Raw genomic sequence first — 27,368 nt, 5'->3', positions numbered from 1 at the left:
AACAGTTCAGTTCAGTTATTTATTTTGTGTCCATCGACTACTCAATTAATTGACTAATAATTGGAGCTTTATAAGTCAAGTAAACAATCTGAGATAATCTCACTGAATTAAATAACAATCAGTAGTAAATAAATCACAGTGGTGCAACATTTTTATTACAGCATTTACAGAAAAATTAAATTACAAATTTATCAAATTAAGACAATAACAGATATAAGGCTAACCTTCCCACAATTTTCTTACAACAAATAAAACTAATGATGCGTCTGCTCTAAAATGAAACATAAGGAGCGTTCCTCTGGATATGGCGCTCTAAGCTCAGCTCCAATTCCTCCCAGCTTTTCTCCTTCAAGCTTTTCTGGCAGAAACAGAGAGATAAGGGAGGAACATTATTTACTGCTGCTAGCACGAAGAATCTCAACACTAACAGAAACAGACAAAGCTTTCATACTCACTCTGTTGTGTATCTCTGTGTTTCTGACAGCCTGTTCAGGAGTGTTGGTCTTCTTTCCCTCAGTTTGCTTCAGTCTTTGATGCTCTTGTTGTTTCTCTTGCAGTTTCTTCTGCAGAGCCAAAACCGTCTCATCCTGAGTCACCTTGGCCTGCAAACTCAGCCTGGCTTTCCTCTCCTCTTTCCTGCAACAAACCAAAACTATCATGATTGTCTATATGTGATATCTGCTTCAAACCACATTTTCCTACTTCCAAACATTTTTCCCTGACCTGATGGCAGCAGCTTGTGCCTGCACTCTCCTGTAGAGATCGATCTTGTCCAGGTGCTCCAGCAGCCGCTGCTTCTTCTTCTCCTTCTCCTCCAGGATTTGCTCCCGTTTCTGCTGCTGCTCTGCTTGCTGCGCCTCCCTCAGGAGGGCCAGCCGCTCCTTCAGCTCGGCAAGGGACATCTCTCCCAGCAGCTCGTGGCCTGCAGTCTGACGCGGAACAACAGATCAACCATTACATGAGAAGCATGTGGAAGTGTGCCAGATGTGAGATGCTTTCCTTCGCTCACCTCTGTGTCGTCAAAGTTCTGTACTCTGATGTGAGGAAGCGATTCAATGACGCGGATTTCAGCGATGATTTCAAACTTCCTGCTGAGCTCAGCATGTGCCTCCTCTAGTGCTTGACGAAGGAGCTCTCGACTTTGCTCTGAGACTTCCTTCACTGTAAAAGTTGCATGATATTGATGACATTTGAGTTCACAAGTGCATTAGTGTCCTGTTTTTCCATCATATTTTGGATATGGCGTTTACATGGAACATTATTAACCTGGTTGTTCATATCTCCATGTATGGTCATAACAGTGTCCAAGTTTCCAGGATATCAGAGCACATGTAAACACTTTCAGGAAAGAATTATCCATGAATCACAAATGAGAAGGCGTACCTATACTTTGCTTGAATTTCTGCAGCTTCTCTTTAGCCGTCTTTGAGTTCTTGTGGCCTTCTGCCACTTGTTGCACCAAGTCTCTCATTTCTTTCTCCTCCTGCAGCCTCTTCTCGGCATATCTCCGCATCAGCTGAGCTGTCTACAAGAAAACACAACACATTTTTCATGTATAATTGTAAAGGTGTTTGTAGAGAACAGCCACACTTTTGTAAATGCCTTTAATCAGTTGTGGAGTGATCTTCACCCACCTCTTCTTTCTTCAGCTGAGCAGTCTCTTGGTTGCGTTCCATGAGGCGCGCCCGGGCCATAGCCGCCTCCTTATAGCTGATCTGTCCCTCCAGGCGCCTGCGCTCAATCTTGGTCAGCTCCTCCTGAAGGTCCTTCTCACGCATCTCCTTCTGCCACTGCAGGAAAGACGAGGGCTCACGAGCTCCCTCGACCAGACGCTCCAATCTGTTAATACAAATATAAAGAAATGACTGTTGGCTTGTTTAGCCTGAGATCAACATCTTCTTAGCAAGAGAGAAGTGAGAAGAAAAGTAGGAGGCTGACTGGGAAGCACACTGTTTGCGTTTCTATCAGATACTCAAACACCATCTAGACCAACCAAATTTTTATTAATTAAACTGACACCCATCTGCTAATTACCCATACTGACGGTAACATGTGACAAATTGTTCGCAATACTAGTTTGAATGGAAGAAGTCAGATGTTGCCACTGACCCCATCACTGGAGACAGTCTGCTGTGCTGTACCTTTGCAGCTCCTCCTCCACCTGACGGTCATATAGCGCCTTCTGCCTCAGGGTGGCTGCAGTGTTAAGCTTTGCGGGCCAGCTGTTAGTCTAACAGAATCAGAAAAATACACACATGCCAGTGGATATCATACCTACGTGATTTGATATTCATCACTATCACGCTGAGTGCCGATCGACTGAAATAATTGGAACTCACCTTTTGACTGGAAGGAGATGCAGAGGAGCGAAACGAGTTGAACTTGAGTTTGGAATCAAAGTCTGCTGTAATCTGAGACCTCACTCTCTGCAATGCAAATGATGGTTCATCAGAAATGTGAACAGACACATAAGGTTTTATTTATACAGCTCATCAATTTATCCAAGATAGCCTAATATTGCTTTTTGACAGAACTTCAGACTCTACCAAATACATTGAAAAAGGTCTGTCTTGAGGCATTTATTAGTTTCTGACTCTGGGAAAGTGGAGAAAAAAGTTAAATTCTCCAAAACTACTGTGTCTCTGAGCTATCTCTTCAACCAAGTCACACACATAAAGGCTATTCTATATGATCTACTCTTGATAATATAATAACTAATGTAATATTTTTTCATTTCCATTTACTTTGTCTCCCCTGAAACTGTCCATCTCCCACGATGAAAACCTCTGATCGAGCCCAAAGTCACAATAAAGGAAGAAGCCTCAGGAGAAACATCTTGAATCTACATAAGCTTGAACATAAATCACAAACATTACTTGGAAATCCATGCATAGAGAAAAGCCCCTACCTTGGTGTGCTCAGACTTCTGTGGATTTGCACATCTCAACTGTTTCATATTGGCCTCATAGAGCAGTTCCTTCAGAGAAAAAAGGGTAGTTAGAGAGGGGTGTAAGAAAGCTGCTGACAATGTTGTGATAGTAATCATATAGAACAATAAGTATTTTAATTACATCTGCATTTTTCATCTAATCCTATCACATAAGTTTTAGGGCCTGACCAATATCGATGCTGATACCGAGGCTAGGATATTCCGATATCGATAAAATGGCACCAGTGCACTGAAGCAGTAAACTTGCTGAGGATTTATTATTATGAATAATCCCAAGCATCTTTATTATTTTATTATATTATAATCTTTAAGAAGAAGAGTCTTCATATCAGCGCCTATCAGCCAACATATACACCAGTTTTAGCTGTCTGTCTCTAATATACACAGTGTATTATAGACACAATTGTATAAATAGCCAAAATGTATGCAACATGCATTAATACAGCCAAAATGATCCAAAAATTAAAGTTAAAAAAAACATAAAACATATCAACAGTTGCATGAGGGTTAATCTTGTTTTCTTACACTAATGTAACAGACTTTCTTTTGTCTTCTAGACGTCAGAGCAGTTTTCTGAAGATAACAGTAAAAGCAGAGAGTACCTCACTCTCCTGCTGGTTCTTTTGTTTGATTTCCTCCATCTTCTGCATCTCCTTCGGGGCCCTGTACGTGCTACTTGGCACCTATAAAATAAATTCATTAGGAGTGGTGCATCCATCAGAGCCTCAACGCAATAAACCTGCACCTTAATGACCTGTCGTGTCTATATTCTCTTCAATCTGTTGGCTATTACACAAAAACAGAAGCCACTAAACACTAACTGTGTGGCAGTGTTTGAAGGGAATGAGACTGACCGGTTTGCTTTTAGCCTGCTGTGGGATGAGCTCAGGCACTGGCAGAGTCGGTGGTTTAGGTCTGGTGAGAGAGAACTCCTGCGGCTTGGTGGTTTTGATTGGCGCCTTCTTGACCTGACCCCCACGAGATACTGTGACAGCAAGCTGCTTTATGAGAATATCGATCTCAGGACGCCATCTTAAAGACAAACAGACACATCCTTTCATTCCCTTTCACCTTTGGAGTAACATCCATCTCCTGAAGAAGATTTTTCTTACCTCAGCAGAGGGCCAATCCAGTGTTTCTCCACATATTCAGCATCATAGATCGTATTCCACTCCTTTTGTATCCACGTGGTGAGGTTCGTGAAGAAGAAATTCAGGAACTACAGGGCACAGTAACAGAGCTATTGATTGCTGGTTATTTCCAGTACAGCCACAGGCTTTCACTCTGATCAGACACAGGGTTTCTTACTGTTTGCATCTTCTTGATGTCCAGTGATTTGACAATGTTGCTGAAACGCTGAAGTCCAAGGTCATCAAGGGCAAATGTGGCGAGGTAACAGATAACTGATGAACAATATAGTAATATAAACATGTTAATGGTTATCTTGTTTTATTCTGATTAGAATTTTGTAAGATTGATAAGTTCATCAACTTACCGACAAACTGGCTGCGATCTCTGGGTAAGCATTTCCGATTCTGGCCATAGAAGATACTGACAACCGCGTCCAGTAACTTTTTGTGCTCAATACATCCAGAAACAACGTCAAGTATGAAATTCTTATGCAGAGAGTCCATGTGCTGCAACAAATAACAAATAAGAGACAGTTATTATAGTTTTTATAGTACATTTTCATTAGTTTTTATTTTGTTTGTGTTTTGTTTTTTCTTTTTCGGCTTAGTTTTTACTGTTTCAGCTCAGTTTTATGAGTTTTAGCATTAGTTTGTATTATTTATTTATTATAATATTATATACATATACTGAAATAAGATGTGATGTCTGAAAATAAGTCTCTATATATCTCACTGAAATGCAGTTTGTTAGGTGATTGTGTCTTATATTAAGTAGGCTATAATGAGATACTTTGACCAGAAATTAGACTGGATTTGATTTTTTGCAAATGTTTTTCTCACACCCAGTTTTAGTTTTTGTTAACTATAATAACCCTAATGTTACTGTATATTGTTCATCCTCATGTGAGTCCACCGACCTGCAGATCCTTTGAAGCATCCTCCATGAAGTCATCCAAACACTGTCTGCCAGCGTTGAACTTATCGAGCAGCACAATGGCCTCCCTGACAAGTGATCCGTAGCTCGATGCCATTTTAAATCGACCTGCAGAAAGCTGCTGGAGAATGATAACCGGGGTGAAAAAGACCTTTGCCGGCAGTAAATCCCTCAGAGATGGAGCTATAATATTATAACACGATCAATACTCGGGCATGACTTGTGTGAAAAGTTAAATTGTGCGTCGACCAGAGAGAAACCAAAGTGTCTGCCATGAAAAAACGCAATGTCAAAGCGGAACCGTTGTTTTCAGCCGTTGCTTAGCAACACAACAACGTAAACAGACGCATCCCGGTGTCGCGCCGAGAAGAGACTGCCCCCGACGGGAACGCGCATCAGTTCAGAGGAGGTGGGCGTAGGTCTACTACGGGTCAGCTGGCAGACGCAGCACCGAGAGAAATGTTTTTTTTACTGTGCAGTCCTGTAGCCCAAGTGAAGAGTAGCATTAATAGTAGAGGAAACCAGGTGCATGTACAGTGAATTTGGTCAATATCACTCCTTGCAATAAGGACTTACAGGGTGCAGTCACTTTTCGGCAGGGCCTGCCGAAAAGTGACTGCACCCTGTAACTCTGGATTGGGAGGGGTTACATTCTCTGTCTTTTCAGCATTAATAGTAGCGGAAACCAGGTGCATGTACAGTGAATTTGGTCAATATCACTCCTTGCAATAAGGACTTACAGGGTGCAGTCACTTTTCGGCAGGGCCTGCCGAAAAGTGACTGCACCCTGTAACTCTGGATTGGGAGGGGTTACATTCTCTGTCTTTTCAGCATTAATAGTAGAGGAAACCAGGTGCATGTACAGTGAATTTGGTCAATATCACTCCTTGCAATAAGGACTTACAGGGTGCAGTCATTTTTCGGCAGGGCCTGCCGAAAAGTGACTGCACCCTGTAACTCTGGATTGGGAGGGGTTACATTCTCTGTCTTTTCAGCATTAATAGTAGAGGAAACCAGGTGCATGTACAGTGAATTTGGTCAATATCACTCCTTGCAATAAGGACTTACAGGGTGCAGTCACTTTTCGGCAGGGCCTGCCGAAAAGTGACTGCACCCTGTAACTCTGGATTGGGAGGGGTTACATTCTCTGTCTTTTCAGCATTAATAGTAGAGGAAACCAGGTGCATGTACAGTGAATTTGGTAGGGCAGGGCCTGCCGAAAAGTGACTGCATCCTGTAACTCTGGATTGGGAGGGGTTACATTCTCTGTCTTTTCAGCATTAATAGTAGAGGAAACCAGGTTCATGTACAGTGAATTTGGTCAATATCACTCCTTGCAATAAGGACTTACAGGGTGCAGTCACTTTTCGGCAGGGCCTGCCGAAAAGTGACTGCACCCTGTAACTCTGGATTGGGAGGGGTTACATTCTCTGTCTTTTCAGCATTAATAGTAGCGGAAACCAGGTGCATGTACAGTGAATTTGGTCAATATCACTCCTTGCAATAAGGACTTACAGGGTGCAGTCACTTTTCGGCAGGGCCTGCCGAAAAGTGACTGCACCCTGTAACTCTGGATTGGGAGGGGTTACATTCTCTGTCTTTTCAGCATTAATAGTAGAGGAAACCAGGTGCATGTACAGTGAATTTGGTCAATATCACTCCTTGCAATAAGGACTTACAGGGTGCAGTCATTTTTCGGCAGGGCCTGCCGAAAAGTGACTGCACCCTGTAACTCTGGATTGGGAGGGGTTACATTCTCTGTCTTTTCAGCATTAATAGTAGAGGAAACCAGGTGCATGTACAGTGAATTTGGTCAATATCACTCCTTGCAATAAGGACTTACAGGGTGCAGTCACTTTTCGGCAGGGCCTGCCGAAAAGTGACTGCACCCTGTAACTCTGGATTGGGAGGGGTTACATTCTCTGTCTTTTCAGCATTAATAGTAGCGGAAACCAGGTGCATGTACAGTGAATTTGGTCAATATCACTCCTTGCAATAAGGACTTACAGGGTGCAGTCACTTTTCGGCAGGGCCTGCCGAAAAGTGACTGCACCCTGTAACTCTGGATTGGGAGGGGTTACATTCTCTGTCTTTTCAGCATTAATAGTAGAGGAAACCAGGTGCATGTACAGTGAATTTGGTCAATATCACTCCTTGCAATAAGGACTTACAGGGTGCAGTCACTTTTCGGCAGGGCCTGCCGAAAAGTGACTGCACCCTGTAACTCTGGATTGGGAGGGGTTACATTCTCTGTCTTTTCAGCATTAATAGTAGAGGAAACCAGGTGCATGTACAGTGAATTTGGTCAATATCACTCCTTGCAATAAGGACTTACAGGGTGCAGTCACTTTTCGGCAGGGCCTGCCGAAAAGTGACTGCACCCTGTAACTCTGGATTGGGAGGGGTTACATTCTCTGTCTTTTCAGCATTAATAGTAGAGGAAACCAGGTGCATGTACAGTGAATTTGGTAGGGCAGGGCCTGCCGAAAAGTGACTGCACCCTGTAACTCTGGATTGGGAGGGGTTACATTCTCTGTCTTTTCAGCATTAATAGTAGAGGAAACCAGGTGCATGTACAGTGAATTTGGTCAATATCACTCCTTGCAATAAGGACTTACAGGGTGCAGTCACTTTTCGGCAGGGCCTGCCGAAAAGTGACTGCACCCTGTAACTCTGGATTGGGAGGGGTTACATTCTCTGTCTTTTCAGCATTAATAGTAGAGGAAACAAGGTGCATGTACAGTGAATTTGGTCAATATCACTCCTTGCAATAAGGACTTACAGGGTGCAGTCACTTTTCGGCAGGGCCTGCCGAAAAGTGACTGCACCCTGTAACTCTGGATTGGGAGGGGTTACATTCTCTGTCTTTTCAGCATTAATAGTAGAGGAAACCAGGTGCATGTACAGTGAATTTGGTCATTATCACTCCTTGCAATAAGGACTTACAGGGTGCAGTCACTTTTCGGCAGGGCCTGCCGAAAAGTGACTGCACCCTGTAACTCTGGATTGGGAGGGGTTACATTCTCTGTCTTTTCAGCATTAATAGTAGAGGAAACAAGGTGCATGTACAGTGAATTTGGTCAATATCACTCCTTGCAATAAGGACTTACAGGGTGCAGTCACTTTTCGGCAGGGCCTGCCGAAAAGTGACTGCACCCTGTAACTCTGGATTGGGAGGGGTTACATTCTCTGTCTTTTCAGCATTAATAGTAGCGGAAACCAGGTGCATGTACAGTGAATTTGGTCAATATCACTCCTTGCAATAAGGACTTACAGGGTGCAGTCACTTTTCGGCAGGGCCTGCCGAAAAGTGACTGCACCCTGTAACTCTGGATTGGGAGGGGTTACATTCTCTGTCTTTTCAGCATTAATAGTAGAGGAAACCAGGTGCATGTACAGTGAATTTGGTAGGGCAGGGCCTGCCGAAAAGTGACTGCATCCTGTAACTCTGGATTGGGAGGGGTTACATTCTCTGTCTTTTCAGCATTAATAGTAGAGGAAACCAGGTTCATGTACAGTGAATTTGGTCAATATCACTCCTTGCAATAAGGACTTACAGGGTGCAGTCACTTTTCGGCAGGGCCTGCCGAAAAGTGACTGCACCCTGTAACTCTGGATTGGGAGGGGTTACATTCTCTGTCTTTTCAGCATTAATAGTAGCGGAAACCAGGTGCATGTACAGTGAATTTGGTCAATATCACTCCTTGCAATAAGGACTTACAGGGTGCAGTCACTTTTCGGCAGGGCCTGCCGAAAAGTGACTGCACCCTGTAACTCTGGATTGGGAGGGGTTACATTCTCTGTCTTTTCAGCATTAATAGTAGAGGAAACCAGGTGCATGTACAGTGAATTTGGTAGGGCAGGGCCTGCCGAAAAGTGACTGCACCCTGTAACTCTGGATTGGGAGGGGTTACATTCTCTGTCTTTTCAGCATTAATAGTAGAGGAAACCAGGTTCATGTACAGTGAATTTGGTCAATATCACTCCTTGCAATAAGGACTTACAGGGTGCAGTCACTTTTCGGCAGGGCCTGCCGAAAAGTGACTGCACCCTGTAACTCTGGATTGGGAGGGGTTACATTCTCTGTCTTTTCAGCATTAATAGTAGCGGAAACCAGGTGCATGTACAGTGAATTTGGTCAATATCACTCCTTGCAATAAGGACTTACAGGGTGCAGTCACTTTTCGGCAGGGCCTGCCGAAAAGTGACTGCACCCTGTAACTCTGGATTGGGAGGGGTTACATTCTCTGTCTTTTCAGCATTAATAGTAGACGAAACAAGGTGCATGTACAGTGAATTTGGTCAATATCACTCCTTGCAATAAGGACTTACAGGGTGCAGTCACTTTTCGGCAGGGCCTGCCGAAAAGTGACTGCACCCTGTAACTCTGGATTGGGAGGGGTTACATTCTCTGTCTTTTCAGCATTAATAGTAGCGGAAACCAGGTGCATGTACAGTGAATTTGGTCAATATCACTCCTTGCAATAAGGACTTACAGGGTGCAGTCACTTTTCGGCAGGGCCTGCCGAAAAGTGACTGCACCCTGTAACTCTGGATTGGGAGGGGTTACATTCTCTGTCTTTTCAGCATTAATAGTAGAGGAAACCAGGTGCATGTACAGTGAATTTGGTAGGGCAGGGCCTGCCGAAAAGTGACTGCATCCTGTAACTCTGGATTGGGAGGGGTTACATTCTCTGTCTTTTCAGCATTAATAGTAGAGGAAACCAGGTTCATGTACAGTGAATTTGGTCAATATCACTCCTTGCAATAAGGACTTACAGGGTGCAGTCACTTTTCGGCAGGGCCTGCCGAAAAGTGACTGCACCCTGTAACTCTGGATTGGGAGGGGTTACATTCTCTGTCTTTTCAGCATTAATAGTAGCGGAAACCAGGTGCATGTACAGTGAATTTGGTCAATATCACTCCTTGCAATAAGGACTTACAGGGTGCAGTCACTTTTCGGCAGGGCCTGCCGAAAAGTGACTGCACCCTGTAACTCTGGATTGGGAGGGGTTACATTCTCTGTCTTTTCAGCATTAATAGTAGAGGAAACCAGGTGCATGTACAGTGAATTTGGTAGGGCAGGGCCTGCCGAAAAGTGACTGCACCCTGTAACTCTGGATTGGGAGGGGTTACATTCTCTGTCTTTTCAGCATTAATAGTAGAGGAAACCAGGTGCATGTACAGTGAATTTGGTCAATATCACTCCTTGCAATAAGGACTTACAGGGTGCAGTCACTTTTCGGCAGGGCCTGCCGAAAAGTGACTGCACCCTGTAACTCTGGATTGGGAGGGGTTACATTCTCTGTCTTTTCAGCATTAATAGTAGAGGAAACAAGGTGCATGTACAGTGAATTTGGTCAATATCACTCCTTGCAATAAGGACTTACAGGGTGCAGTCACTTTTCGGCAGGGCCTGCCGAAAAGTGACTGCACCCTGTAACTCTGGATTGGGAGGGGTTACATTCTCTGTCTTTTCAGCATTAATAGTAGAGGAAACCAGGTGCATGTACAGTGAATTTGGTCATTATCACTCCTTGCAATAAGGACTTACAGGGTGCAGTCACTTTTCGGCAGGGCCTGCCGAAAAGTGACTGCACCCTGTAACTCTGGATTGGGAGGGGTTACATTCTCTGTCTTTTCAGCATTAATAGTAGAGGAAACAAGGTGCATGTACAGTGAATTTGGTCAATATCACTCCTTGCAATAAGGACTTACAGGGTGCAGTCACTTTTCGGCAGGGCCTGCCGAAAAGTGACTGCACCCTGTAACTCTGGATTGGGAGGGGTTACATTCTCTGTCTTTTCAGCATTAATAGTAGCGGAAACCAGGTGCATGTACAGTGAATTTGGTCAATATCACTCCTTGCAATAAGGACTTACAGGGTGCAGTCACTTTTCGGCAGGGCCTGCCGAAAAGTGACTGCACCCTGTAACTCTGGATTGGGAGGGGTTACATTCTCTGTCTTTTCAGCATTAATAGTAGAGGAAACCAGGTGCATGTACAGTGAATTTGGTAGGGCAGGGCCTGCCGAAAAGTGACTGCATCCTGTAACTCTGGATTGGGAGGGGTTACATTCTCTGTCTTTTCAGCATTAATAGTAGAGGAAACCAGGTTCATGTACAGTGAATTTGGTCAATATCACTCCTTGCAATAAGGACTTACAGGGTGCAGTCACTTTTCGGCAGGGCCTGCCGAAAAGTGACTGCACCCTGTAACTCTGGATTGGGAGGGGTTACATTCTCTGTCTTTTCAGCATTAATAGTAGCGGAAACCAGGTGCATGTACAGTGAATTTGGTCAATATCACTCCTTGCAATAAGGACTTACAGGGTGCAGTCACTTTTCGGCAGGGCCTGCCGAAAAGTGACTGCACCCTGTAACTCTGGATTGGGAGGGGTTACATTCTCTGTCTTTTCAGCATTAATAGTAGAGGAAACCAGGTGCATGTACAGTGAATTTGGTAGGGCAGGGCCTGCCGAAAAGTGACTGCACCCTGTAACTCTGGATTGGGAGGGGTTACATTCTCTGTCTTTTCAGCATTAATAGTAGAGGAAACCAGGTGCATGTACAGTGAATTTGGTAGGGCAGGGCCTGCCGAAAAGTGACTGCACCCTGTAACTCTGGATTGGGAGGGGTTACATTCTCTGTCTTTTCAGCATTAATAGTAGAGGAAACCAGGTGCATGTACAGTGAATTTGGTCAATATCACTCCTTGCAATAAGGACTTACAGGGTGCAGTCACTTTTCGGCAGGGCCTGCCGAAAAGTGACTGCACCCTGTAACTCTGGATTGGGAGGGGTTACATTCTCTGTCTTTTCAGCATTAATAGTAGAGGAAACAAGGTGCATGTACAGTGAATTTGGTCAATATCACTCCTTGCAATAAGGACTTACAGGGTGCAGTCACTTTTCGGCAGGGCCTGCCGAAAAGTGACTGCACCCTGTAACTCTGGATTGGGAGGGGTTACATTCTCTGTCTTTTCAGCATTAATAGTAGAGGAAACCAGGTGCATGTACAGTGAATTTGGTCATTATCACTCCTTGCAATAAGGACTTACAGGGTGCAGTCACTTTTCGGCAGGGCCTGCCGAAAAGTGACTGCACCCTGTAACTCTGGATTGGGAGGGGTTACATTCTCTGTCTTTTCAGCATTAATAGTAGAGGAAACAAGGTGCATGTACAGTGAATTTGGTCAATATCACTCCTTGCAATAAGGACTTACAGGGTGCAGTCACTTTTCGGCAGGGCCTGCCGAAAAGTGACTGCACCCTGTAACTCTGGATTGGGAGGGGTTACATTCTCTGTCTTTTCAGCATTAATAGTAGCGGAAACCAGGTGCATGTACAGTGAATTTGGTCAATATCACTCCTTGCAATAAGGACTTACAGGGTGCAGTCACTTTTCGGCAGGGCCTGCCGAAAAGTGACTGCACCCTGTAACTCTGGATTGGGAGGGGTTACATTCTCTGTCTTTTCAGCATTAATAGTAGAGGAAACCAGGTGCATGTACAGTGAATTTGGTAGGGCAGGGCCTGCCGAAAAGTGACTGCATCCTGTAACTCTGGATTGGGAGGGGTTACATTCTCTGTCTTTTCAGCATTAATAGTAGAGGAAACCAGGTTCATGTACAGTGAATTTGGTCAATATCACTCCTTGCAATAAGGACTTACAGGGTGCAGTCACTTTTCGGCAGGGCCTGCCGAAAAGTGACTGCACCCTGTAACTCTGGATTGGGAGGGGTTACATTCTCTGTCTTTTCAGCATTAATAGTAGCGGAAACCAGGTGCATGTACAGTGAATTTGGTCAATATCACTCCTTGCAATAAGGACTTACAGGGTGCAGTCACTTTTCGGCAGGGCCTGCCGAAAAGTGACTGCACCCTGTAACTCTGGATTGGGAGGGGTTACATTCTCTGTCTTTTCAGCATTAATAGTAGAGGAAACCAGGTGCATGTACAGTGAATTTGGTAGGGCAGGGCCTGCCGAAAAGTGACTGCATCCTGTAACTCTGGATTGGGAGGGGTTACATTCTCTGTCTTTTCAGCATTAATAGTAGAGGAAACCAGGTTCATGTACAGTGAATTTGGTCAATATCACTCCTTGCAATAAGGACTTACAGGGTGCAGTCACTTTTCGGCAGGGCCTGCCGAAAAGTGACTGCACCCTGTAACTCTGGATTGGGAGGGGTTACATTCTCTGTCTTTTCAGCATTAATAGTAGCGGAAACCAGGTGCATGTACAGTGAATTTGGTCAATATCACTCCTTGCAATAAGGACTTACAGGGTGCAGTCACTTTTCGGCAGGGCCTGCCGAAAAGTGACTGCACCCTGTAACTCTGGATTGGGAGGGGTTACATTCTCTGTCTTTTCAGCATTAATAGTAGAGGAAACCAGGTGCATGTACAGTGAATTTGGTAGGGCAGGGCCTGCCGAAAAGTGACTGCACCCTGTAACTCTGGATTGGGAGGGGTTACATTCTCTGTCTTTTCAGCATTAATAGTAGAGGAAACCAGGTTCATGTACAGTGAATTTGGTCAATATCACTCCTTGCAATAAGGACTTACAGGGTGCAGTCACTTTTCGGCAGGGCCTGCCGAAAAGTGACTGCACCCTGTAACTCTGGATTGGGAGGGGTTACATTCTCTGTCTTTTCAGCATTAATAGTAGCGGAAACCAGGTGCATGTACAGTGAATTTGGTCAATATCACTCCTTGCAATAAGGACTTACAGGGTGCAGTCACTTTTCGGCAGGGCCTGCCGAAAAGTGACTGCACCCTGTAACTCTGGATTGGGAGGGGTTACATTCTCTGTCTTTTCAGCATTAATAGTAGAGGAAACAAGGTGCATGTACAGTGAATTTGGTCAATATCACTCCTTGCAATAAGGACTTACAGGGTGCAGTCACTTTTCGGCAGGGCCTGCCGAAAAGTGACTGCACCCTGTAACTCTGGATTGGGAGGGGTTACATTCTCTGTCTTTTCAGCATTAATAGTAGCGGAAACCAGGTGCATGTACAGTGAATTTGGTCAATATCACTCCTTGCAATAAGGACTTACAGGGTGCAGTCACTTTTCGGCAGGGCCTGCCGAAAAGTGACTGCACCCTGTAACTCTGGATTGGGAGGGGTTACATTCTCTGTCTTTTCAGCATTAATAGTAGAGGAAACCAGGTGCATGTACAGTGAATTTGGTAGGGCAGGGCCTGCCGAAAAGTGACTGCATCCTGTAACTCTGGATTGGGAGGGGTTACATTCTCTGTCTTTTCAGCATTAATAGTAGAGGAAACCAGGTTCATGTACAGTGAATTTGGTCAATATCACTCCTTGCAATAAGGACTTACAGGGTGCAGTCACTTTTCGGCAGGGCCTGCCGAAAAGTGACTGCACCCTGTAACTCTGGATTGGGAGGGGTTACATTCTCTGTCTTTTCAGCATTAATAGTAGCGGAAACCAGGTGCATGTACAGTGAATTTGGTCAATATCACTCCTTGCAATAAGGACTTACAGGGTGCAGTCACTTTTCGGCAGGGCCTGCCGAAAAGTGACTGCACCCTGTAACTCTGGATTGGGAGGGGTTACATTCTCTGTCTTTTCAGCATTAATAGTAGAGGAAACCAGGTGCATGTACAGTGAATTTGGTAGGGCAGGGCCTGCCGAAAAGTGACTGCACCCTGTAACTCTGGATTGGGAGGGGTTACATTCTCTGTCTTTTCAGCATTAATAGTAGAGGAAACCAGGTGCATGTACAGTGAATTTGGTCAATATCACTCCTTGCAATAAGGACTTACAGGGTGCAGTCACTTTTCGGCAGGGCCTGCCGAAAAGTGACTGCACCCTGTAACTCTGGATTGGGAGGGGTTACATTCTCTGTCTTTTCAGCATTAATAGTAGAGGAAACAAGGTGCATGTACAGTGAATTTGGTCAATATCACTCCTTGCAATAAGGACTTACAGGGTGCAGTCACTTTTCGGCAGGGCCTGCCGAAAAGTGACTGCACCCTGTAACTCTGGATTGGGAGGGGTTACATTCTCTGTCTTTTCAGCATTAATAGTAGAGGAAACCAGGTGCATGTACAGTGAATTTGGTCATTATCACTCCTTGCAATAAGGACTTACAGGGTGCAGTCACTTTTCGGCAGGGCCTGCCGAAAAGTGACTGCACCCTGTAACTCTGGATTGGGAGGGGTTACATTCTCTGTCTTTTCAGCATTAATAGTAGAGGAAACAAGGTGCATGTACAGTGAATTTGGTCAATATCACTCCTTGCAATAAGGACTTACAGGGTGCAGTCACTTTTCGGCAGGGCCTGCCGAAAAGTGACTGCACCCTGTAACTCTGGATTGGGAGGGGTTACATTCTCTGTCTTTTCAGCATTAATAGTAGCGGAAACCAGGTGCATGTACAGTGAATTTGGTCAATATCACTCCTTGCAATAAGGACTTACAGGGTGCAGTCACTTTTCGGCAGGGCCTGCCGAAAAGTGACTGCACCCTGTAACTCTGGATTGGGAGGGGTTACATTCTCTGTCTTTTCAGCATTAATAGTAGAGGAAACCAGGTGCATGTACAGTGAATTTGGTAGGGCAGGGCCTGCCGAAAAGTGACTGCATCCTGTAACTCTGGATTGGGAGGGGTTACATTCTCTGTCTTTTCAGCATTAATAGTAGAGGAAACCAGGTTCATGTACAGTGAATTTGGTCAATATCACTCCTTGCAATAAGGACTTACAGGGTGCAGTCACTTTTCGGCAGGGCCTGCCGAAAAGTGACTGCACCCTGTAACTCTGGATTGGGAGGGGTTACATTCTCTGTCTTTTCAGCATTAATAGTAGCGGAAACCAGGTGCATGTACAGTGAATTTGGTCAATATCACTCCTTGCAATAAGGACTTACAGGGTGCAGTCACTTTTCGGCAGGGCCTGCCGAAAAGTGACTGCACCCTGTAACTCTGGATTGGGAGGGGTTACATTCTCTGTCTTTTCAGCATTAATAGTAGAGGAAACCAGGTGCATGTACAGTGAATTTGGTAGGGCAGGGCCTGCCGAAAAGTGACTGCACCCTGTAACTCTGGATTGGGAGGGGTTACATTCTCTGTCTTTTCAGCATTAATAGTAGAGGAAACCAGGTGCATGTACAGTGAATTTGGTAGGGCAGGGCCTGCCGAAAAGTGACTGCACCCTGTAACTCTGGATTGGGAGGGGTTACATTCTCTGTCTTTTCAGCATTAATAGTAGAGGAAACCAGGTGCATGTACAGTGAATTTGGTCAATATCACTCCTTGCAATAAGGACTTACAGGGTGCAGTCACTTTTCGGCAGGGCCTGCCGAAAAGTGACTGCACCCTGTAACTCTGGATTGGGAGGGGTTACATTCTCTGTCTTTTCAGCATTAATAGTAGAGGAAACAAGGTGCATGTACAGTGAATTTGGTCAATATCACTCCTTGCAATAAGGACTTACAGGGTGCAGTCACTTTTCGGCAGGGCCTGCCGAAAAGTGACTGCACCCTGTAACTCTGGATTGGGAGGGGTTACATTCTCTGTCTTTTCAGCATTAATAGTAGAGGAAACCAGGTGCATGTACAGTGAATTTGGTCATTATCACTCCTTGCAATAAGGACTTACAGGGTGCAGTCACTTTTCGGCAGGGCCTGCCGAAAAGTGACTGCACCCTGTAACTCTGGATTGGGAGGGGTTACATTCTCTGTCTTTTCAGCATTAATAGTAGAGGAAACAAGGTGCATGTACAGTGAATTTGGTCAATATCACTCCTTGCAATAAGGACTTACAGGGTGCAGTCACTTTTCGGCAGGGCCTGCCGAAAAGTGACTGCACCCTGTAACTCTGGATTGGGAGGGGTTACATTCTCTGTCTTTTCAGCATTAATAGTAGCGGAAACCAGGTGCATGTACAGTGAATTTGGTCAATATCACTCCTTGCAATAAGGACTTACAGGGTGCAGTCACTTTTCGGCAGGGCCTGCCGAAAAGTGACTGCACCCTGTAACTCTGGATTGGGAGGGGTTACATTCTCTGTCTTTTCAGCATTAATAGTAGAGGAAACCAGGTGCATGTACAGTGAATTTGGTAGGGCAGGGCCTGCCGAAAAGTGACTGCATCCTGTAACTCTGGATTGGGAGGGGTTACATTCTCTGTCTTTTCAGCATTAATAGTAGAGGAAACCAGGTTCATGTACAGTGAATTTGGTCAATATCACTCCTTGCAATAAGGACTTACAGGGTGCAGTCACTTTTCGGCAGGGCCTGCCGAAAAGTGACTGCACCCTGTAACTCTGGATTGGGAGGGGTTACATTCTCTGTCTTTTCAGCATTAATAGTAGCGGAAACCAGGTGCATGTACAGTGAATTTGGTCAATATCACTCCTTGCAATAAGGACTTACAGGGTGCAGTCACTTTTCGGCAGGGCCTGCCGAAAAGTGACTGCACCCTGTAACTCTGGATTGGGAGGGGTTACATTCTCTGTCTTTTCAGCATTAATAGTAGAGGAAACCAGGTGCATGTACAGTGAATTTGGTAGGGCAGGGCCTGCCGAAAAGTGACTGCACCCTGTAACTCTGGATTGGGAGGGGTTACATTCTCTGTCTTTTCAGCATTAATAGTAGAGGAAACCAGGTTCATGTACAGTGAATTTGGTCAATATCACTCCTTGCAATAAGGACTTACAGGGTGCAGTCACTTTTCGGCAGGGCCTGCCGAAAAGTGACTGCACCCTGTAACTCTGGATTGGGAGGGGTTACATTCTCTGTCTTTTCAGCATTAATAGTAGCGGAAACCAGGTGCATGTACAGTGAATTTGGTCAATATCACTCCTTGCAATAAGGACTTACAGGGTGCAGTCACTTTTCGGCAGGGCCTGCCGAAAAGTGACTGCACCCTGTAACTCTGGATTGGGAGGGGTTACATTCTCTGTCTTTTCAGCATTAATAGTAGAGGAAACCAGGTGCATGTACAGTGAATTTGGTCAATATCACTCCTTGCAATAAGGACTTACAGGGTGCAGTCACTTTTCGGCAGGGCCTGCCGAAAAGTGACTGCACCCTGTAACTCTGGATTGAAATCTAGTTTTATGTTAAAGCGCTCAGTGAACTACATCGTCTCGCTTCCAACGGAAGGGGCGAGACTTCGGCGCAATATTATGACGTAACATACTGCGATGCCTGTGCGAAACATGCGCTGCCTTCATGTGCTGTTGGAAATGTTGCAATGAGCATATTCACGTGATAAATACAGCAAGGAAATATATATATATCCCTAACCCTAACGCTAACCCTTTCCTTGCTGTATTTATCATGTTAATATGCATGCCACGAATAATAATCTTAATTTATATATTAAAAAACAAGTTAATAAATGTAAATTATGTAAATTCAAGATCCAGTTGGAAATATACATCTAGTAAGAGTTATGGTTCTGAAATTAATTAACAAGATAAAAGCTATTTTACTATTTTGCTTTTGATGCTCCTACATGCAGCCTATAAGTCTGTTCAAGTTTATAAGTAAAACCACTCGAAATCGACATTTTGTCTTTGAGAGCCTGCAAGTATGAAAAGGTAAATAGTCTCATGTCAAATTCTGTGTGCAAGTTCTAGATAAAGCTGCAGGGTCATAGTCATAGTGAGGTCATGGGCCCTTGTTTGACCAGAAACCTTAACAATGTGAAGCCTATTCTATGTCTAGTCTAAGTAAGACTATATATCACTGATTGAGATAACTATTTAGACTGTAATTTATATCTTCCCCATTATGAAAATGATGACTCAAGGCCTTGTCCACACTTTCAGAAATAACATGTTGGTAGGGAAACGATTTGTGGATTTATTTAAGCATTACCTTGGGAAAAACTGGGTCTGATAAATACCATAAACAGTCTATTTAATGTCAATTAATTGTTTACAGAGCTAAAATGTACAAAGTCCATACAGAAGTAATGATCTCAGTGTCTTCTTTGGTACCTTTGGATGTCATTACTTTAATTAGCAGGTAAAAAAAGAGGCGATGATGGTGCTGATGTGACAACTTGGCATAGAAAATTCAAACCAATAGTTTACTCTCTGAGAAAATACATGTATTAATTTCCTTCTTTGGCCAACACCAGATACGAGTCCTGCTTTTGAAACAAGAACAGTAAATGGTTCATTCTGCTGAAATCTTCCCTGAACACAAATGTAAATACAAAAGAACAACACTGTGGGTTCCCTTTTATTCTTAAAATTTTATGTACAAGTGCGACTGATTTATTTTTTTTAATGTACATTCAATATAGAAAGTTTATATACGCAATATTACATTGAACATTTCACAAATTGCACTAGTCTTTCACATAGATTCGTAATCAGAGTCATTCGTCATGTCTTAGCAGAAGCTCATTTCCTGTGGTTATTATTCACTTATAAATATTCTAGTGCTTTTTGCATTCTGGGGGAAGGAGAATTACTTTAAAAAACATGTGAGGCAGAAAGGGTAGCCTTCAAAGAGAGAGAGAGAGAGAGAGAGAGAGCAGACTGAAATATGAATTAAGATCAGAGGAATAAGAGGCTGGACATTTGGAGAGCGGATTTGTGTCAACTTTGAAAGAGGGGATTGATCTAGACAAGAGCGTCAGCATCAATCAGTGGAGAATCAGGGCAGAGACATCATACACATATGTTCTGATTTTAACGTATTTTCCTGTTCAATATGAAAATCCATTCTGTAGACTAGCAAATGACATGTTTATGTGAGAAGTGGATAGGTCCTGTGCACAAATGTGTCACAAAAGAGGCAGAGTACCCTCTGTTCAGGATTTAGGGTGAGTTCAGCCAATCAGGATATGACAAAGAGGAATAAGATAACAGAGAAGAGACAGTTAACCTATAATAAGCCTCAGTCTTCCAATGTCTTTCTCATGAAAAAAAACAAAATCTAGAGTAAAAAATATATTCATACAAAAAGTAAACTCTTCTGTCATTGGAAGAAACAAGAAAAGTAGCACAGAAACAAAACAAAACGTGGTCATCCGTTAAAACAATTTCAAAGTGTTTATGAAGACTTGAGTGCCGTTTTTTAAAGGGGAGTGGAGAGTGATACTGGAGGAGGTGTCACAGAGATTTTGGTGACGGTCGACGACGGCCCCGCTCTCCTCCGTCTTTCCCTCTCTCCATCCCCTCGTCCGGGAGCTGAACGGTCCCTCTCTGAGCTGCAGCCGTGAAGCTGCAGGGCAGTCTGGGTGGCCTGAGCGTGACCTGTGTGTGTGTGTGTCCGTCAGCCTTGGTCTCCAATGTCGTTGTCCACGGGGGGTGGGACGCTGGGCATAACCGTGGTGCCAGATCCTGCTGTAAGGTAACCTGCTACTCCTGGACCTATGAAGGATGAAGGAAGGAAGGAGAAGATTCAGTATAGGTGTGATTGATCTGGTGCGCTACTGATGAGCTACAATGATGAACTAAACTACAAAACTACTGAATGTATGGAGGAGTGATAACTTCTGATTTTGGCCCAATTATTAGATGCTTTTAATGTAGGATTAGGGTGTAATGGGACAAAATCTGCTCCAGTGTGGAAATTTTTATGTATATATATATATAAGTCAAAGGATGTGGTGGGAGCACATTTCTTCCCATGTGTGATTTATGCTCTTTGTACTTTATCTCAAAATTGTGTTACAACTACACTTATACAGATAATAGACGGCTTTTGTGCTTTAACTGATCATTCTGAAGTAAACACTGATTGCACAGTGTAATAGCTGTAGAAAAATGACATCATCAGCGTATGGATTGGTTTCCTATAAATCTCTTTTTCATGATGCCATTCGGTCTACCACGAGGCTCAATTTTTCCCAGTAAAATGAAGGTCACATTATGGCACAAAGGAAGCGCGTCTGCCATTGCTCAACTAAGACGGGAGGAGGTATTTTTTCCCCTGGTCGCTATCTGCAGGTAACAGTGGAACAACTGTGGAAACTACACTGCAAAAGAGAAAGAACCCCTCTGATGGAGGAAGCAAAGAAGGCAAAGACATTGAGTGATAGAAAGCGAGGTAAACCATGAGTGAACTGACAGGCACAGTCAATGAAGAGCGCTATGATGTTGATTGAGATTGGCGTTTTGAGGTCAAATTGAGATTCTTAGGGTTGTTTTTAATTTTGGACAGTAGCCTGGCTGCTAGAGGCAGCCTTGTTGCTTATGCTGTCTCCAGGCACATTGTTTATTTGTGCTTTCAAGTACATCCACTTTATATTTTTGTCAACTCCTCCTTTCTCTGTGTTTGAGTGGTTCATGAGGGGATTCTTGTTAATTTGTGAACCTGAAGTGTGTTTAGTGTTAGTGGATGGAGATGAAGGTGACATTACTTTCAGCACTGCGACGATGAAGGGGTGGGAATGGAAAATTAAGTAAAGGGTCAAGATGGAGGTTAAGAGGAAAGGTCAAACGTCAGGTCAAAGTCTACCTGCATCAGAACAAGCGAGAGGAGGGCTGCGAGGGCCCAGCTTAGGAGTTTAGAGCCCACCTCGCAGTGGGCTGCTGGCGGCCAGGAGAGAAGGAGTGGATACCCCTGAGGAGGAAAATTTGAAGGACAAAGAGGAAGGGTAGGGCAGAGCCAGGAAGTTACAGGAAGTGGAGAGAGAAAGGGTGGCTGGGTTTAAGCACAAGTGAGGAGTCAGCCACAAGGTGGTGTTTAGGATAAAGCAAAGCATTAAGATTTAAAAACAGCTCAGAGAAAGGCTCTCAAGACTTACCTTTAAAAGACTTATGGAAAAAATTTCAAGTTTTGATTGTTTAGAAAATGTCAGAGAACACGTTCAAATAAACACTGTACCTGTCAGGTAGCCTGCGGTCTGAGACTCTGAGATGAAAAGATCATGTTTCTGGTCTTTGAAGGCACTCCACACTGAGGACTTCGCTAGAATCTCGTTCACCTGCAGAGAAGTGATTGTTTAAGAGTTAATAAGATAAATATCCAGTGTGATGTCATTTGGAACAATTATTCAATTAGCAAATAAAAGAAAGAATACGAATCATCTAATTGTTTTAATTGATTATCATGCTGTCACACCTGTTCTCCGAACTGCAGACTGCGAGTCATGGACTTGAGAGCCTTGACTATCTGGGCCTTTGTGGCTGAAGGGTTATCAAGAGTCTCCAGGCCGATTCCTTCCAGTAGCTTCAGGAGGTATGGAACCAGCTCCACTCTTAGAGCCTGGTCAGTTCATTAACAAAATGCTCGTTAATTTGACATGGTCATCAAACAATAATGATCACCATTAAAAAAACAAAAAACAATAAATGCAACTGGTGTTTACCTGGGCAACCAATTCAGTCTGCTCCTTCTGGAACATGCGGTTGAGAGCTTCACAAGCCAATCCGGCCATGTCGGCCCGACTTTTCATCCCAGTCATGAGGGGGCCAATTGTTTCCAGAGAAGCCATGGAGCGCACACACAGCTACACAAAACAAGACAGTGTTAGCTATTGTTTTTAGCTGTTATTGTTGAATTAGCGTTCACAAATTTACTAAGTAGAACTGGATTCCTTGTTTAAAAACAGCAGAGCGGTGTAAAAACGAGTCCAGGAAGCTATACTCATTTGGTTCCTCACCTCATTGTCTGACAGCACGTGGATGAGGCGGATGGAGCACTTGGGCACGGCATTGTTCTTGTGGTTGAGTGCTGCCAGGATGCGAGGCAGGTGGCCCAGAGGAGGAACCTGGTCGGCCAGCTGGCTTTGTGTGCTGAACAGACATACTGCTGCCGTGGTAACCGTCTCCAGGGCCTCACCCTGCAGGAGACCGGAGATGTCAGGAAGAGGTGAAAATCGCTGGTGTGACACAAGAGGATGATTGAAAACAAAACAAATGCTGTGCTTCTGTTTCTCACGTTGGGGTTGTTTTTCTCCAGCAGCTCGGTCATGGTCTCCAGGAGGGACACCAGGAACTCTCGAGGCTTGCGTAGCACCCAGCCTGGCTGCGCGATGAAGATACGCAAGAAGACGCCACCGACTTCTACTTCGCCCTGTCCTGCTCCATAAGCCACTGTGAAGTCATCTGGCATCTGAGGATACAAAGCAAGACGTTATTGTCATATTAAATCAAAAACATGTTATTGTATTGTAGTGAGTTATATGTTAATGCACTTACTTTCCAGTTCACATCAGGATTATCCTTCTGCTGTTTAAAGTGCCTGCAAAAGTTTAAGAAAGTAAATTAGGTGATGTTGAAGCATCCTAATGGCCATAATACAATATTTCACACTTGTTAAATAGGGTATCAAATTGGGCTCCTTTCATACTCGAGCATCATCTCCCGGACAGTTGTGGACACTTTCTCCCTTGAGTTGTCGTTCCAGATCAGTTCAGGGTTCTCGTGTGTTCCCTCGAATATGTGCACTGCTGCTTCGGCGTTGTCTCGCATGGCGTCCATGAACACCCCAGGGAGGAAACGCATCAGCGTTAGACGCACCTGGCAAAGAAAATGATGAAGGAGATGAGGAAGTGTGATGTGAGTGCACAAAGACAGGAGTTATTTTGCTTTTTATCCTTCTAGACGGACCTTTGGCCCAACCAGCTTGTCTGAGGTCATCTTGGAGAAGAGCTCTGCAGTCTGTGTGCGGACCTGGGGATGTGTGCAGTTACAGAAGAGGTCGAGCAAGTAGATCAGAGCGCCTGGGGAACAAAGAAATAAATATGAGCATCTAAGAATTTCTATAAATATGGAAGAAAATATCCAGAAAAAAACAAAAACAGAGTTAGACTGACCTTTGGCCATAGCCTCTTTGACTATCTTTGTGTTAGAAGTGAGTGCATACAGGGTTTCCAAAACAATTTGCCGACCTAAATGATACAAAAAATATGTTTTAGTTCAAAGATACAACACTGCAATAACTACAGCAAAGGCAACAAAGTGAACCAGCGACTTGTTTTCTTCTTACTGGAGGGGAGCGAGTGCAGAAGCAGCAGAAGGTTGGACAACACCAGCGACTCTGCAATGTTGCCAACACATTCTTGGTTTGATGTCACCGTATTCACAACCTGTAGATGAAACCAAAATGACTAAAATGCAGGAACGGACATACTGGAAACAACAACAATTAGATATTAGGACCAAGAAGCTCTACCTCCAACACCAGCTGCTGTACTCTGCCAGCTCCATGAACCCGCAACAAAGAGAAGAGCAGTTTGAAATGTCCGATGCACTCTGACTCCGAACCTGAAATGACGCAAAGAGAGGTGCTTTGAAAAGAAGCTCAGCAATTTAGACGTCTAAATAAAAAGCTGGAGGAAGTTTCATGTCTCACCAGGGTTGTTCTTGATGACGTTGCGTAGAGCCTCTAAAGCCATTTCAGCGAAGCGGAGCCTCTCAGCGTGCTGCTGGGACTCCACCTTGTTGCTCTGACTCATGGCCAGCAGAGTGTGGAGGTATTGGGCCTGGGAGCCAACATAGTCTAGCAGACTGGCTGCAAATGCTTTGGGGTACTAAAACAGAGGTGATAAAACACATTATAGCATTACAAAGGATTTTAAGTGTATTTTATACTGATAATAGAGCAACAACGAATAATCAATAAGTTGTAAACTAACACATTAATAGCGGACTATTATGATAATTAATTACAAACATTTCCTGGTTTCTTTACTCCTCTACGACAGTAAACTGATTATCTTTAGGTTGTGGAAAAAACAGATATTTGAGGATGTCATCTATGACTTTGAGAAACACTGATCAACATTTTTCACCATTTTAATAAACCAGACAACTAATCGATTGATCTGATCTGATTGAACACAATTGACAGATTAATCGACTGCTTGCAGCCCTATTAAATGATTAACAAAATACTACAAGGAAAATGTGTGTTTTCAGTCAATGCTGCCGCCAATAATCACAGCTATAATAAATATTGCTGTTTGAGAATGGAGTTCTGACCTAATTTATGCTTGAGTGCTTTATTCCATATAAAAACCTTTTGGCAAACAGAAGACTGATGCCAAAGGCGAACAGTAAAAAAGCTTGCTGTACACTTGATGTAATCTAGTTCTTGTACTCACCTCAAGAGGAAAGGTCGGTTGCTCATTGTAGACCCGCACAAAGATCTCTCCAACTATCAGCTCTTTGCTGTGATCAATGAACACAAACTCTGCACCAAAGCTTTTATCATTTTCTCCCTGAAAAGAGATCACAGAGAAGATGCATTAATACTTGATAGTTCATCAATCATTTCTATATACTAATATCAATATATGGCATTTTCATATATAAACAATTGCATAGACGACCATTTCTATAATATAAACATCAACAGCTACTTAGATCAATCCCACACATGGGTTGACCTGTCTCCACACACCACTTGTTATGTATTGTTTGTAAGAAAATGTAACAAATAAAGGTTGGAAAAGAAAAAAAATATATACATAATAATCCTACCCTCTTTATGTTTCCTTCCTGCTGACCCTCCAGGAACTCCAGCAGCTCGGCTCTTGTTCCATTGTTCCAGATCAAGTACGGGTTCTCTGAGTTACTATTCAGCAGCTTCAGGACCTGAAAGAACAGCAGGACATGTGGAGCTCAGCTTGCTGTTGGGATTTATTGATGTATATGCTTTGTGTCTACTTTTACAACAAACCTCAGCAGGAGTTCCTGTTCCCAGCTTCCTCGAGATGTACGGTGTCAGCATGGCTGCTAAGCTCTTGCGGATGGTGGGGTTCTCAGGAGGTGTTCCCTCAATGCCGTTGGTCTCTGAAACGGGATTGTTCCCGTCCGGTGTGTGTGGTGCCTGGGCGTAGCCTCCCAGACGGCTGAGAGCTACCAGACTGAGCTTGGCCAGGTTGTTTGCGACCTCCTGTTGGTTTGTTTCCTGGCTGGCCTGAACGCCGCTCTCCTCCAGGGTGTAGTCGTAGTTGAAGAGGTGTACCAGCAGGTGCCAAAGCACACCAGCATGGTATAGATGGGTCTGTAGGAAGAAATCCACTGCGAAGGAGCTCACGCACTGGACTGCCAGGGCGGCGGTTTTTGGGAGACCCTGAGGAGAGGTGAGGATGAGAAGTGAGAATTAACATTTAAATTAACATTTTGTCGAAATCCGCCAAAAGAGGAAATATACTTCAGACTCTAAAATGCTGAAAAAATAGTAAAGATTTATTTCTTTGCGATTACAGACAGAAAACTCAGAAGAATAAGGTAAAAAAGAGTAGGTGCAGTTTCTTACCTTTCCATAGAACAAGATGTGACAGAGGTCCCTGATGATGTTTGGCAGTTCAATGATCTTTTCTCTGCATTCCTCAAACTGGGCTGCGACACTGTAGCACTTACAGATGTGCCCGCACACCTGTAGCACATTAAAGTGTTGAGAAAGTGTTTAAGAAATCACTACAAGCATTAAAGTACTCATTTCTGGAGAGAAAGTTGAGGTGAATAAAGATTCTTACCTGTACAGCCATGTCTTCAGGCTTGCTGGACGCAGTTAACACAGCAACACACCGAGAAAGAGCCTCCAGCAACACCTGATCAAAACACAACAATTAATCATTTATTCAATCACAGTTCTCCACATCCACATGTAGACGGATGGCTGTAATCTTTCATGTAGACTGGTTGAGATTTAAGGTTTTGCGAAGGTTTTTTTTTTACCTCAATGCCGTTGTCGCGGCGCAGCTCCTCTGCATTCAGAGCCGAGCAGTTGACAGTGTGGAAGGCAAGTTCAACGGCAGCCGGAAGGAGAGGAGAGGTCTTGGAGAAGAGCTGATCATCCTCCGTTTCCATTGTGATCGTTTTGATGAGCATTGGGTAACCGGCGTATTTGTAAGGTTCCAGTTCTGTTTGTAGACAAAGAAAACCATATTAGTTAAAGGTTAGTTAGTTCATTTGACTTTTTTTAAAATCATTCAGCACTATGAGCCTCAACTGGTTTCTTACTAAATGGATGAAATACAAAAGGAAGGAAGAAGAATAGCAGAAATGGGTTCTATCTACGTACCTTGTTTGTGTCGGTTGAAGAGGATGCTCTGAGTTTTGAGGATGAGGATGATGTTTTCTGGGTCGGGGCCATCAAGGATTCGTGCAGACTTTGTACAAAGGAACTCGTAGGCTTTGTTGACTTTCTCAAACATGTCCTGAAAGATAGATAGAAAAGTTGAAATTAAATCCGTGGATTAAGTTATGCTTAAAGCTCTTACGCACATATCACGACACTAATGATCGTAATACCTACCCTGCCTTCAGGGTTCTTGTCAGGATGGTACTTCTGTGCCAGTCTGAAATAAGCCTTCCTGATTTTACTTTCCTCGTGCCTGAAGAGAAACATGCCAACATTTCTTGAGTCCTACTGTCCAATTCCACATTACCCAACATTTAATCCCATCCACTT

General features: G+C 43.9%; 2 protein-coding genes across 4 annotated transcripts in view; both read right to left on the bottom strand.

Moving 5' to 3' along the window:
• Positions 1-270: 270 nt before the first annotated feature.
• cfap99 (cilia and flagella associated protein 99) lies at positions 271-5,111 on the bottom strand. Its single transcript, XM_073487819.1, has 15 exons — positions 4,998-5,111; positions 4,446-4,587; positions 4,259-4,353; positions 4,063-4,169; positions 3,805-3,982; positions 3,553-3,633; positions 2,909-2,977; positions 2,340-2,426; positions 2,142-2,230; positions 1,635-1,839; positions 1,384-1,525; positions 1,010-1,161; positions 724-929; positions 444-636; positions 271-358 (listed from the first exon to the last, which is right to left on the bottom strand). Exons 1-15 carry the CDS (start codon positions 5,109-5,111, stop codon positions 272-274), a joined length of 1,947 nt encoding a protein of 648 aa, XP_073343920.1. The 3' UTR covers position 271.
• A 14,100-nt stretch (positions 5,112-19,211) lies between these two features.
• LOC141014215 (dnaJ homolog subfamily C member 13) overlaps positions 19,212-27,368 on the bottom strand; it is a 32,763-nt gene continuing 24,606 nt past the window's right edge. For all 3 annotated transcript variants that reach the window (XM_073487912.1, XM_073487914.1, XM_073487913.1), the window contains 21 exons: positions 27,213-27,291; positions 26,979-27,114; positions 26,633-26,817; positions 26,431-26,505; positions 26,211-26,330; positions 25,629-26,024; positions 25,430-25,543; positions 25,051-25,167; positions 24,300-24,477; positions 24,120-24,211; positions 23,934-24,033; positions 23,761-23,835; positions 23,555-23,667; positions 23,295-23,464; positions 23,144-23,186; positions 22,884-23,057; positions 22,606-22,785; positions 22,312-22,452; positions 22,065-22,208; positions 21,828-21,927; positions 19,212-20,368 (listed from right to left, as the gene is read on the bottom strand). In XM_073487912.1, the coding sequence (XP_073344013.1) occupies positions 20,271-20,368; positions 21,828-21,927; positions 22,065-22,208; positions 22,312-22,452; positions 22,606-22,785; positions 22,884-23,057; positions 23,144-23,186; positions 23,295-23,464; positions 23,555-23,667; positions 23,761-23,835; positions 23,934-24,033; positions 24,120-24,211; positions 24,300-24,477; positions 25,051-25,167; positions 25,430-25,543; positions 25,629-26,024; positions 26,211-26,330; positions 26,431-26,505; positions 26,633-26,817; positions 26,979-27,114; positions 27,213-27,291 (2,830 nt within the window). In that variant the 3' untranslated portion in view covers positions 19,212-20,270. The remainder of the gene's footprint in view (positions 20,369-21,827; positions 21,928-22,064; positions 22,209-22,311; positions 22,453-22,605; positions 22,786-22,883; positions 23,058-23,143; positions 23,187-23,294; positions 23,465-23,554; positions 23,668-23,760; positions 23,836-23,933; positions 24,034-24,119; positions 24,212-24,299; positions 24,478-25,050; positions 25,168-25,429; positions 25,544-25,628; positions 26,025-26,210; positions 26,331-26,430; positions 26,506-26,632; positions 26,818-26,978; positions 27,115-27,212; positions 27,292-27,368) is intronic.

The sequence above is a fragment of the Pagrus major genome, chromosome 19 (genome assembly GCF_040436345.1).
Source record: "Pagrus major chromosome 19, Pma_NU_1.0".
NCBI classification, from domain to species: domain Eukaryota; kingdom Metazoa; phylum Chordata; class Actinopteri; order Spariformes; family Sparidae; genus Pagrus; species Pagrus major.
This window is presented reverse-complemented; position numbering and strand designations above follow the sequence as displayed.

What these genes read in the sequence shown, in the direction of transcription:
- cfap99 (XM_073487819.1), bottom strand. Translation starts at nt 5,111, where the DNA reads ATGGCATCGAGCTACGGATCACTTGTCAGGGAGGCCATTGTGCTGCTC. An exon ending in AGCAGGCTAAAAGCAAACCG is followed by an intron (nt 3,634 to 3,804) that starts GTCAGTCTCATT and finishes TTTATTTTATAG; the next exon opens with GTGCCAAGTAGCACGTACAG. An exon ending in AGAAGTCTGAGCACACCAAG is followed by an intron (nt 2,427 to 2,908) that starts GTAGGGGCTTTT and finishes TTTGCATTGCAG; the next exon opens with AGAGTGAGGTCTCAGATTAC.